The 14,143-nt window shown below is 38.2% G+C and overlaps 1 protein-coding gene across 1 annotated transcript in view; it reads left to right on the top strand.

Moving 5' to 3' along the window:
* Window positions 1-14,143, top strand: part of eys (eyes shut homolog) — a 151,984-nt gene that overhangs the window by 86,241 nt on the left and 51,600 nt on the right. Inside the window, exons 34-35 of the mRNA XM_030772255.1 lie at window positions 10,880-11,070; window positions 11,432-11,523. Coding sequence (XP_030628115.1) covers window positions 10,880-11,070; window positions 11,432-11,523 — 283 coding nt within the window. The remainder of the gene's footprint in view (window positions 1-10,879; window positions 11,071-11,431; window positions 11,524-14,143) is intronic.

Genomic DNA, 14,143 nt, shown 5'->3' with positions numbered 1-14,143 from the left:
GATGAAAAGGAATATATTCCTTCTCATAGATCAATTGACTCCCTAATATTTTAGGGTATTTTTGATGATTTTTTTTTTCTTTCTCAGATTGTCAAATACAAATGTATTCATTTTGGATGGTGTGGATGAATGAATAAACAGTATGCAAGCTTTTGTGTGTGTGTGTGTGTGTGTGTGTGTCTGTGTGCATGCATTTGTGCAGGTAAACTTTTAAATTGAACCAAATATGAAACATGACCAGCAGTAGGACAGCCTTGAGTACATCAGTACCTGCACCTGCGCATGCTCATTTTTGTTTTCCATCTTGTTCGGATCCTAATTCCACCACTGAAACTTGACATCATGACAATGCAAATGTGAAAGTTTGAATAGTAATTAATGAGGGATTGCTATGGTTTGAGAGTGAAGCTAAACAATGTTTCCCTCTGCTATTTGCCGCACGACAAGTCAGGACTATCTTTAGAAGCTTTTTCATTTTCTTATCATCTCTCTGTGTGCTACAATACAAACAACAGACATGTTTTGATCATTGCAAAATGGAGCCCTGGAGGGCAGGCTGCCCCTCTCACACTTTGCCTAAGAAGAAAGAATTTGGGAACTTGGACCTAAAAGCGATAATCTTAACCTGGAAACGTGAGTCAGTGGCAAAAATGGAGGCCGGGAACGGGAACCAACCGTTAATGATCCATGCCAGCGGCTCCTGGCAGCAGTCTCAGACTGCATCAAAGCCTACATCAGTCCAAACAAGGCTTTAAAATTAATGAGTGGATTGTCTCGGAGGGGTAATTTTCCATCATCAGAACAGACAAACTCCATTGTCTGAACAGGAGAAGGAGGCAGATCTCCATAGTTCCTGTGCATTCATCCTCATTAATCCTGAGATCACAGCTTCTCTGTTCCTGATAATTTTCCCCTTTTTTGGTTGTAGGCCTCTCTTTAGGGTACTGGTGTGGTGCAGACTGGAGTTGGTGAGGTGGGAACTTTCTTCTTTTTTTTTCCCGCAACTTACTGAATTGCTACATGAGCCAAAAAGCCCTAGAGGCCTCAACATCAGTTCAAAAGAGGTCTACATTATAAAGATTTAAAGTCAACCAAATATTGATAAAGCCTTCATCTGCAGTGAGTCCATTAATCTTGTCAGCAGTCCAAAAAAAAAAAAAAAGACCTCATGCTCTTTTTGTACAGATTGTATTAGATCATAGGGCCTTGAAATGGACAGGACATAAGGCAGGTACATATTACAGAAACTGTTTGATTCTTAAAAGGCTCTAAGGGTAAGCCTTTCTTTGTAAGAAATGATAAAAATTTTGCAGGAAATGAGAAACGCATTAAGTGAGGGCTCCCGTAATGTTTGGCCCAAATTGCTCAAGTCAGAGCATAGTCTTTTAAGTTTGTCCGCACCACTAACCTCAATGAGCTTTTTAGGCAGTGGGGCTCTTACTGGAATGTTCCATAATTGCCATCTGACATGGACGATAGAGACTGGAATATCGTGCCTTACAATGAGGCATGTAATAAACGTGTGTGATTAAAACGCTCTCAGCCAAGCCTCCTCTCTATGGCTCTTCTATGGCATTTACACGCTCTGCAGCTTGTGGCAAAGCAATCATATTTACACGTTTACAATGAGTTCACTCAAAGACAAATGGACCTGCTTTCAAACTCGCATGCTTGTTGTGATTTTTTTTCTTTTCTTTTTTATGTTTCCCATTCAACAAATGATCCTTATCCTTTCATAAAATGTAGCAGGTGCACTGGCCTCTTGAGGTTGCTCTTTTTATGCCAGTAAACATATCATGTGGAAATTTGTAAGGTTTCGACAGTGGAGCTTTACATGACTGTGCACCAAAGGCAATGTATTTACTTTACTTCTTTTCCACTGAGGCTCAAGAACATTGAATGTGCATTTTATACTAGTGCTATATGCTGTCTGTTTAAGGTATTAAAACATTTGGATCTTGAGATCCATGTGTAACTAAATGGGAAAATTACACAAGGTTGCATGTACCATGAGAGCTGATAAGGAGAGTGTATGTTGGTCATTATAATGTCGCTATTGCTGTAATGCTTTAGAAATGCATTTATGAGTCACCATAAAGCCTTTGTAATACCTTATAAGTCCCGGATGGTACATTATCACTAGAGATGTCCCGATGAAGTTTTTTTGCCCCCGATTCCGATCCGAGACATTTAATGTTGAGTTTCTGCCCATACCAAGTCCCATTCCGATACTTGTATTTCTAGGTTGCACAATGCACGTTTCAAGTACATTAAAGTTTATTAAAACCAATTCAGTGTATATGCTTGACAACTGAATAGCAAATGCATTAAGAAAAAAATTAAAGAACCAGCTGTTTTTTTTATTACGTTGTTTATTTTACAAAATATCAAAGAAAACCTTCTTGTAAAGCTCCGATAGAGCATGCATCTGAAATGTAGGCTAGTGTCGAGAGGGTAAGGTGTACTGTGGGAGTTATACCAGAAAATATACATAAGTGTTTAATTTTATTTAATCTGACAATAATTCAAGTGGTTATCTAACTGTCAGTTACGTTGATAGTGTTTCTGAAAGCCTCTTTTTTGTATGCTATCGTTATCAATCCTAGCCATAGTTAAGCGACTGTATTGCTCTCTGCAGTCATTAGTTTAGGCTAACTCGCACACATCACACAGCTAAAGCGTTAGGTGTTTCAATTTTGAAATGATACCTTGGTTGTTATTAGTAGTCTTTGAGGATTAATGTCGTCAGAGTATGCTGACCTAAAAGACTTTCAAATTTAAAAGTTAAAAAGAAAACCCGTTCGCCTCAATTTGCCGACTTTGAACGCACCTCTGTATTCACTACCAAATGGGCTGGTCAACCAAAGCGATTAATTCAATTACCCTCTCAGTAGTCTTTTTGGCCTTGTTGCAGTCTCGAGGAACTTTTCTCTCCTTTTAAAAGTATAGCCTACAATGTGTGTTGCTTCGGAGCAGCTTTTGCCTGTATTACCTGGGTGAACTCAGTGTATTCCGCTGTGTTTATTTTTTAGGTGCCGTATCAAAGTGGTAGTGGCCCACTGAACACAGCTCTGTGTTACTACCGCCTCGCAAAATGGTCGCATTGCAAACATTACAAGTGGCTGTTGGACTGCTTTCGTTTCCCAATTTAAAACATATCCACACTGCAGACATTTTAACCGCGTCCTGCCACAAATTATGCTCTCCGTTTACGACACCTGTGTGACAGCTGACGTAAAACAAAGGATCGTGTTCAGTAAAGGCAATACCAGTCAGTTAAAGAATGCCTTGATCGGCCCCGATACCGATCTTTGAGATCAGATCGGGACATCCCTAATTATAACATTTGTCACAAGCATTTACAAGAAATCATTGTGCTTCAAAACCGTGTCCCTACGACATTGTAACAGAACCTGTGTAATGTTTTATATGCTGTGAACTGCATTATAACGACCATGTAAAACACACAGGGCTTTTTGCAGACTTTAATTGAAGTGATGATCTTTTAAGAGTCAGACCAATATAGTTATAACTCACATGCTGTTATAAGAGGAAGCTAAGTGACATACATAAACGCAGAATTCAGTCTTTTTTTTTCATTTAAAAAGTTAAATATCCTAAAAATATTATTGTATATCCATTCCTTTCAGTAATACATAATTATCTGCTCCAGTAAGAGGCTTGTTATAGTGACATTTTCACCTTAATAAATGCTTATGAACAAAAGTGCAAATCAGTACAGAAATGCACTTGGTAACATTAGTTGACATCTATGATGTGCTTATTATACTCACAGAATGCTGCTGTCTCACAATCCAGGCTACCTATGTCAGCTAGTGTTACAGGATGCATCTTTTCTAAGATGTATGTTATCATAAGGTTACAATTTCCACTGGAGGAACTTAAAAAAATTGATTGCAACTTGCAGCAAGTTGGGGTTTTTTTTTGGGGGGGGGGGGGGGGGTTGTAAGTTACTTCAACTTTCAATGAAGTTCAATGTTTATTCACACATTTACTCCTCTATTGAAACTGATGTGGTTAAATGAAAGAACCTGACACAAGAAGCATCGATCCAAACTTTATTAAAACTAGTCATGACAAGGCTGCAGATAGGAGTGGTTATACTGGGATACAGTCTTGGATTATGGCTTTGAGGTACTTTAGAGCAGTAGTTTTACCTGCACAGAAGGCTGGAACTTATGTGCTTAATTCGTTTCTACCTGCTACCAGTAGTCAGTGGAGCGTATGATGCAGAGCAGAGTGGGGCAGTGTGGTGGTTTGAGAATTTTAGATGCTTTACAACAAAGTTATGGCACAAGTTGGCAGCAATGCAAAGTTGTTGCATTTGGCCAGTTTTGAGATCACACATACCATGATCAGGAGCAGTGTGATTTATAGAATATCACAAACATTGTGTAAGAGGAAACTGCAGATTCTGGTTGTAACAGAGATTCAACTTGTCATCAAGGGCAACTCAGGTTTTTGGTTGTGTTGAAAGAATGGACCAGCAGTGGATAATTCTGTTTTGCTCAGTTTGAGTTTGAAGTAATGCCTCCAAGTAGCTATGTCAAATAGACAGGCAGAGATGATCTCAGTGAACTTGGAAGGAGAAGACTGGGAGCAGTACATGACCGTTTGACACGTGTAAGTTGAGGAATGAAAACTCACCTTGACTACTGTAACTACAGAGCAGAAAGCTTTGAGTAGAATATGATACTGAGTCAGAGGAGTGGGTGAGTTTGATTTCCTCCATCTTGTCTCAGCTGTCCTTGGTACCGAGCAGCCTGAGTGAAACATGTCTTTCAGCCAAGGAGCGGAGGCAGCCAGGGTGGCTCGTTTGGAGGCAAGAATGAATCAAGAGAAAATGACTGTAGAATTTAATACTGAAGCAGCAGTGTCAGATGGCATATGTAGAATTTGTATTAATAGAGGGGTGCCAGTGACGCAAAGTTTGACGGAAATGGATCTCTCATGGTAAATCAGGTCAATGGGCTTAAGCACACAAGGGGAATGCCAGCTAAAAGGAGAGGCATAGCACATGGACATAAAGCAGAAACATTTGATGTCTGTGTTACAGTTCAGAGAGCTTACACTTGTTCTTCCAGATTAAATCATATAGAGTTTATGATCTGCCTTCTTCAGAAAATTACAACTCCTTTTTGTGATGAATTCGTCACATTGAGAGGCTTCCACTACAACATATAACTGCTGCTTGTATGTAGAAATGTCTGATTGGCAGATTAGGGAACCAGACTATGGACGTTACCCAATTAGCAAATGAGGCGGAGGGGTGTAATTTGAAGAAATGCTTTGCACTAGGTCAGACATAGAAACATACATCCATCCGCAATTACAATGGGAGGATTGCCTGTAAGTAATAAAAAGATAAGTATATACATGAGGAAAACAGAGAGATTACAGTCCTACACAACACTAGTACCAACACTAGCAAATGCTGTCCCAAGAAAATAAATGTACTTAACTGGATTACACATCACTAATTCCTCATTGCGAATTGTAAAATTAGTTAGGTAGTTAGTTAGTTAGATAGATAGATAGATAGATAGATAGATAGATAGATAGATAGATAGATAGATTTTTTGGCTATTTACATAAGCCCATTTGAGAAGTGCAAATAAAAGCACTGTACATAATTTCTTATGAGGTTACAACACCATCTGCCTAATGATAATGCCAACCAGTTTTGATTTACTTTGACTGAGTGTGGTGTAATGTCTCTCATCAAATTATATTCATATATTTTAAAGTTATTTTTATTTATATATAAAGTTAGAGGTATACATGTAGATTCAAAATACACATTTATTCCACATACTTCACATCTGTGCTATTACTCCAAGTTTGACCAGTTGAAATGTCTTTTGAGTATATGTGGGATTAGAAGATTTACTCTGTTATCTGGGTGGACCTGGTAGGTGGAGCTTGGCAATAAAGGATATATATAAGGCAGACATGAGTGTCTTTGAAAAATCCTTTGAAGATGCTGAAACATGAGATTGTCTGCTGTTGAGAGCGACTGCTAATCAGAATAAAAGAAGTTATATGGAAGATGTGATTCTCAGTCCCTTCCAATTAAAACAAGCAGAGGATAGTATTTTTTTGCAATTTAAAGAGCTCATGCCAGGTAATGGGCTTCTTTTAGAGCTGATTTGTTTCTTTGATCATGCCCCTGTTCAGGAGCACATGCTACTGTGCAAGTGGTAATTACCATGGAAGAGCCTGTGAGTCGAGTGCTCGCTTCACGTTGGCTTATCTGATATTCTTATAGCTCTAACAAAACACAGAATTCAAAGTTCATTGCTTATTCTGAAATCATTCTTCCTGTTTATAACATGCATTCCTTTCCCAAGTAAACAACAACAACAACAAAACATTTGCGGGGGGGGGGGGGGGGGGGGGGGTTATTTTTCACTTTTTTGTGGCATTGTACCTTAATTCATTCAATTCACATTGCTGAAGAAGTAACATTAGAATGTTGAAACATACTTTCGAGAACTTAATCTGTGAAATAAATGCTTGATAATATGAGTTTATCGTCAACAACCAACACACCAACCCAGTTCCAATTTCAATACATGCTGCAAAGTCTTTCTCTTTCACACATATATACACACACACACACACTCTGCACTGTGCACAAACACCGCACAAAATATAGCCTATGTGGAAGCCATGTCCCTCTCTCTCTCTCCGTCTCTCTCTCACACACACAGTGCACTTTGTGCGTCATTAAAACATCATTTGAAATAGACTGTATACCCCACTCTTACTGAATAAATGCAGACAGATCCAAAAATCATTCAACATTTTGCGTAATATTTATGAAAGCCAAGCCTGGCATCATAAAGTGAATTAAATGTATGGCTTACCTTTGGAAGAGTAGCAGGTGGCAAGTGTTGCTAACTGTACGTTATGTGCTTGCTTATCTTGACGTAATGACAACAAATCAAACAAATCAAGCCAGTAGCACCAAAGCACCAGACAAATGAGCATACTGCTTCCCACAATGTGACCTAATGCAAATGTGACCAAGAAGGTGTGTTTTTTTTCTGTTCTTATTTTTGTTTTGTTGGGCACAATAACTCATTTGAGGGGGCAAGGCCCACGAATGCCCCCCCCCCACCCCCATGCCGACTCTGTGCTGCAGATATGAATTAAATTAAACAATGAGTTGATGACTTGACTCAGTCGGAGAACACAGCATTAAATGTGGTCATGTACCTTAGCAAACTGGGAAACACCCAAATGCTGTTAGCAACCAAGATAAATTAAACACATTTTGAATATTTAACTGAACAAAACACATTTGATCAGGTGTTGTATCATCCAGTCATGTTCAGGTGTAGCCATCTTTGTTTTCCAGACATATTTTTTTGTCATGACAGTAGTACCCATCTACAAATATTAACCAATCTATAACAGAGGAAAATGAGCTGTCTGTTTTGCATAATTGTTCTCAAAATGTTTGTACATGTGGAGCACTACCATACATTCCCTGCTGTTAGTGTTTTGCCTCACTTGTAAGTCGCTTTAGATAAACGTGTCTGCTAAATGAGTACATGTAAATAAAGTGTCCTCCACAATTATTGGCACCCCTGCTAAAGATAAGTAAAAAGGGTTATAAAAAATTCACCTTTTGGTGAATTAGCTTAATCTCACACTGACGAAATGAGAGAAATCCAGCCTTTAACTGAACTAAATTTATCCTGAGAAAAAAAGCCCCTCATCCAGAAATAATAGTTTTTTTACAAAACCATGTGTGCCACAATTATTGGCACCCCTAGAAATACTTATGAGCCAAATGTAACTGAAGCATTTTATCCAGGTATATTTTACTTTTTTAAGTTGATCAGAGTGCTTAGGACCTTTCAAGCAGTAATCCATGACTTCCTGTTTCACTGTGGTATAAATATGAGGTGACACAGAGGCCGTTTTCCCTTATTCATACATCAACATGGGAAGGATAAGCGAACACACAATTCAATTGAGGGAAAAGGGTGTTGAGCTTCATAAGTCAGGGAATGAGACAAAAATTGAGCTTTTTGGCAACAAACACTCCAGGTGGGTTTTGCGTAAAAAGAAGCATGGCTATACCGAAAAGAACCTGATCCCCACTGTTAAACATGGTGGAGGTTCCACGATGTTGTGGGGGCTGTTTTTCTTCCAAAGGCCCTGGGAACTTTGTTAGGGTACATGGCATCATGAACTCCATGAAATTCCAGGAAATTTTAAATCTGAATCTGGCAGGGGGTGGCACGGTGGGGCAGTAGGTAGCACTGTCGCCTCACAGCAAGAAGGTCTCGGGTTCAATTCCCAGTTGGGTGGCTAGGGTCCTTTCTGTGTGGAGTTTGCATGTTCTCCCCGTGTCTGCATGGGTTTCCTCCAGGAGCCCCAGTTTCCTCCCACAGTCCAAATACATGCAGGTTAGGTGAATTGGAGACACAATTCACCTAACCAGGAAATTCAAACTGGGTCGTCGTTGGATCCTCCTAGCAGGACAATGATCCAAAATATCTGTCTAAATCAACACAAAAATGGTTAACTGATCACAAAATCAAGCTTCTGCCACTGAAAACCTGTGGGATGAGCTGATGAGGAGAGTGCACAAGAGTGGACCTAGGACCCTGGATGATCTGGAGAGATTCAGTAAATAGGAATGGTCTCAGGTTCCTTGCTCTGTATTCTCCAACCTTATTAGGTGTTACAGAGGACTTCATGCTGTTTTATTGGCAAAGGAAGGTTGTACAAAGTATTAAATGCAGGGGTGCCTATAATTGTGGCACACATAGTTTTGTTAAAAATAATTATTTCTGGATGAGGGACTTTTTTTCTCAGAATAAATTTACTTCAATTAAAGGTTGGAGTTTTCTCTTTTTTTCAGTGTATGATTAAGCTAATTCACCAAAAGGTAAATCTTTTTATAACCCTTTCTGCTCATCTTTATCAGGGGTGCCAATAATTGTGGAGTGCACTGTATGATGCAAATGTATTCACCGTCAGTGATGAGATTTGCATTTCTGTCTTACTTTTGGTAGTTGTTGTACATACAGTAATATGACATATAGTATTATGACATTATATGCGTGTCTGTGTTTGGATGTAAACTGCTTGAAATAAACTGGGAATCTGAAAATAGTATGATTTGCACTTATCTGACATTTGTTGGTATAAGCTTTTTTAAAAAAAAAAAAAGTGCCCTTAGCCAATCATTAGTTTCTTAAATTGCCGTTGAATGCTAATAATTCTGTATATGTGTCAGGAAATGTTCAGACCTCAGACCTCAGACCTCAGTTCTCACAGCTTACATAAATGGACTTTCTCTTTTTTTCTTTTTTGAAGTTAGACATAGGTGAAGCCATATCACGTAGTCAAACATAAAAATACATTGCTCTCTCGCTCTCTATCTCTCCATTTCCTTTCAGTGTGTATGTATATGTACGTGTGCGTAAATGTGTCTGCGTGCGTGTTTGTGGGTGTTTGTGTGTGTGTGTCTTTGCATCTGTGGGTGTATATGTATTACAGGAAAAAAAAAGATATTCAAGGTCAGCTTCTTGATATCTATTGGCAACAATCATAAAGCTGTTTGTTGTTTGTCAATGCAAGGCACAAAAAAGAGTGGAAAATGCATAACCTTGTAGCACACAATGTCTGTGGGAACCTGCTGATTGTAGCCATGGGTAGTTGCTGTGCAACTCATAATATGGCGTGAATCATGTGGATGGAGAGCAGCAGCACATATGTTCAGAGACATTCCTTTTGTTTGTGCAAATCTCGAGATAAGGCTTTTTTTGGCTATAAATGTTGTTTTTTGGGGTTTTTTTTGGGGGGGGGGGGTTGTTTGTTTGTTTGTTTTTAATCTCACAGTCTCCCCTGAACTCTGATGTTACAGACAGCATGGTGAATCTGAGTATGTGAAACTGAGGTGAAACAATATCGAATGCTTCATTGTTACATTGCTTTGTCAGAGTTAAGTGGGTGATTTTTGAGTTTAAAATGAGGGGGTGCTTGTATTAAAGTATGCTTATATTACAATGAGCAAGAAACCAGGTACACCATTCATTCATTCATTCATTCATTCATTCACTCATTCATTATTTATGTGTTTACTGGTTTGTTAGTTTTTTGCTGCATTGGACCAATACTGTTGTGATATGAAGAACATAATTTTGAAAAAGCATAACTTTGAGTTTGCACTAGGTACTTTTCGCATAGAGACCCTAGAGGAAAAATGTAAATCGTTCTGAAGCTCTATGGCCTGTAGGCTTAAATTCATATATCACATTTCAACTCTAACACAAATCGCTCTTCAGTGTCTAATTACAGCTATAAACCGCTGTTCTGAGTGACTACTGTTCTAAGGAGATTTATTTCTTTATGCTATCTCCCTCCTCAGAGCACTAATGTGTTCTCCCACTGCTTTATGGAGAGGCAAAACAATAAGAGTGTCCTAATATTGATTTTTACCTAGTCAGTGTAATTGCGTTCACCACGTATAGCTTTTACAGAACCTGGAGGAAAAAACTGTAACTCACTCCAATTCCCTCAGACATCACTGAGTTGGGAAACAAGACAAGACAATAGGTAGCAAATCATTCAGACTCAGCTGTTTGGAAATGAAAGAAATAAGCAGAAATGGGCTATTTATGACATTATATATATCAGTATTCACAGACAGGATATACAGCATAATCAGTTCTGAAGTGGGAAAAAGTGTTCGACCATATCTTTTATAGAACCTGTATTATTGTTTTACTATGTTAACTGGATTTTTCTGGTTATATAATATTATTAAAGTAACGTTTTTTGTTTCTTTCAGATTACTGTATCTCTGAAATGCTCTCTACTGTTTTTCCAACAGATATAAGCTATGTGGGCTACTCTGGTGATTCCTTCTTGGAGTTTGAGGGCATTAATCTTGGTGCATTAAACAACATTACAGTTCGGTTTCAAACCAGAGCAGCTAATGGGACCCTTCTCTACGCTGACCAAGGACCTGATCCTCGTGCCTTCTTTTTCATTAAACTCTTCATTCTTAAAGGAATTCTGCAGGTTAGATCAATCTTGCATGTTCCTTTTGATACAAAGGTATTGTTACTAAAAGTGATTTACTTAACTTTTATATAAAGAAAGCTAAAAACACCTATACGTAAACAGAAAACTCAAATGCCAAAAATTAACCATTTTTACACTCATGCATCTCCCAGATTGTTTGGTTGATGATTAGTTTTGTTGGTAATTATGTTTGGTAATCCTGATTTTGTGATACACTGTAATTGAAAGTTTCATACTGTAGAGTTGCCATCAGTATTGTCTGTTCTATCATTACTAAAATAACCTCAGCAACACTGTTGACTGATATCTGACCTCATGTACTTTATATTATAACAAAACCTATTTTGTCATGTTTTAGTATGACTTTTCCTGTAATGAAGATGAAGGCGTGAAGAGAATAAATAGCACTGTATCAGTTGATGATGGCTATGAATACATGGTGCTTGTAAGGTAAGATTTTTAACAATAGTCCTGACAATAGTCACTGTGTTTCAGGCTGTAAACATTTAGTTTAATAAAGATAAAATGATGGAATATTATGAAGATCAGTAAATTAAATTAAAGGTAGACATAACATTTTTTTTTTATACCTGAATATATTGTGCCTTCTTCTTCTTCTTCTTCTTCTTCTTCTTCTTCTTCTTCTTCTTCTCCCCCTCCTCCTCTTCCTCTTTCTCAAAAGTTAGTGTCTGTAGTTCTGAAGGTTCTTTTACTTAAGAATCAAGCAAAATCTGTATTAGAATTCTAAAGCTTGTGTCAGGCCTAAGAATATGTGCTGTGGGTCTCTGATGTCCCTTCTCACTTGGGTATTAAAATGGTGTAAAAACACATGTAAAATGATCATCCATCAAAAAGCAGAAAGGTAAAGATTCTTCTTCATGAATCATAGTTGAAAAACACTAAATATGCCATTTCCTATTACTGTGGTTGTAATTATTACATGTTTAAAACTACTAGTACATTGCTAAACTTTCAGAGTACAGGTTGTAAATTTGTGCTTATCTCAGCCCTACAGTGAGGAAAATGCTTCTGTGTGGGAAAAGAGATATCAATGGGCTTCAGCAGGTCATCTAGTGTCCAAACATGCATATGTGTCCAACACGTATGCAGAGAAAAAAACGCAGGCGCTTCATTAGGCGCTTGTCAGCTTCATTAAATCTATCAAAAAGTGTAGTTAATGTGGCATGGTCAAAACTAAAAACCTTATTTCACATACACACATCAAAAGCTGCAAAGTGATGATTCATTCTGGTCCTCCAAAATGTTATCTCTCATCTTATAGAAAATTAATGTGACCTCACAAGTGGACTGCACAAAGTATTACAAGAAGGGGCACAGACAGTTCAGAGACTTTTTCTTTTCTTGGAACTGTTTTGGAACTGTTTAAATTCAGCTTATTCAACTTTATCAAAGTAAAATAGATTCCATATATTAGAAAATTGCAATATAAATCTGTACTGTATTTTAGTCATAAAAAAAATAATTAAAATAAAATAAAAGAATTAATTTTAAAACAAAAATGACAAAAAAAAAAATAAAAATAAAACATAACTGAGCTCTGGAGCACCATTAAGACCTGTTAAATTCTTGAAATTTTGTCAAGGGCTTTTGAGCCTCATCATTGAAGTCTCGGTCAAAAAAGTATTTAATACATTTATGATTCTGCAAGGAACTGCAGATCACTAGCACAGTCTAGATAGCAGTCTCAGAATGCTCAGAGAGATAATCAGATCATTTATCTTTGTCTTACAATTTCTTCTAATACCACCAGGGTTTTACTTTTTATTAGTAAAATGAAACACCTCTGTGGTACATAAAGTGAAATACTCTATGTCTAATAGTTATTTAACCATCTGCATGTTTTTTCAGGATATGGTTGGTTTTTCAAAAGCAAAGACCTGTGTCTGACAAAATTATGCATTTCACATCTCCTGCTTTGATTAGGGATGCCAAAAAAAAAAAAAAAAAAAATACTTGTGCCGCTTCAGATTTGCTGTAACGTAGATCCTTGACAATTTTTCATCTTAAGTGTATTGATCTGTCATTTCTGTTTATCTAAAGAGTTTAAAATGTGCCCACTGCAAATGCAAAAGCAGCACAAATCTATCATTATTCCTTGAGCTAGATTTTAAAATAGTTAGCATGTGAGATAGCTGTCAGAAGACGGGTTACAAACAGAGGACAACATCTCTGGCATTCACTGAAACCAATACGAGTCCTGTGTAGTAATTCTTCCCCATCTTTTTTCCCCATCTCACCTTAAGACACCTAAGGACAGTCATGTTGAGCATCGCAGCAGGTTTTGTCATAGGCTTTTAATGTATCTTTCATTCAAAGACAATTTTCTGTATGTCTAATAGAAATCCACTGGGACTTCTCAAGGACTCCCAGGGCCCTGTGCCCTCTGGCTGGTGGCCAGGCCGATTTGGCAGAGCGCTCCTAAATTAACCCACACTGGCACCAGAGGAGAGACTTAGGGGAGCTCTGGGTCCGTGCCCCGGAGTGTTGAGCAGGCAAACGCCACAGCCTGCGAATTACAGCCCTAACAAATCAGGCTAGATTGCTTCCTGGACCTCCTCCCCTCTGCATGGGGAGCATGGTGTCAGGAGGCAACGGTGTACAGGCTGCACATCTGTGGGCAGACTAGCCTCCAGCTGCAGATAGTTAGCCCAGAATCTGCACTTAGGTAATTATCTGTCCTCCCATGTTGTTTGGAAGGACAGAATTAGCTCTGGAAATCTCCCAAGGCTTTGGGACAGTTCCGGAGCAGTGTGTGCAAGTCACACAAGATTTCTTTAAAAGGAGGGAAAATCAAGGATGAATGAATCCAGGTGAAACACGGCCCCCAAATCTCAAATGCAATTTGTTTTGCTGTCTGCCTTTCATGACATAAAATGAAATGAACCATCACAACTCTACATGTCCTGCTCAACAATCCATAATTGAATATTTTAAATGTAAAAGCGAGCAACATTGCTGAATTAGCATATGAAAAGAGTATCAGGGTTTTGGAACATGGAACATGGAACATGGCTTCACTGTCCTGGCTTTAACGAACCCATATGTCTAC

This window comes from Chanos chanos, chromosome 4, assembly GCF_902362185.1.
Source record: "Chanos chanos chromosome 4, fChaCha1.1, whole genome shotgun sequence".
Classification (NCBI taxonomy): Eukaryota; Metazoa; Chordata; class Actinopteri; order Gonorynchiformes; family Chanidae; genus Chanos; species Chanos chanos.
Note: the sequence above shows the minus strand (reverse complement) of the source record. Positions and strands in the feature narration are given on the sequence as shown.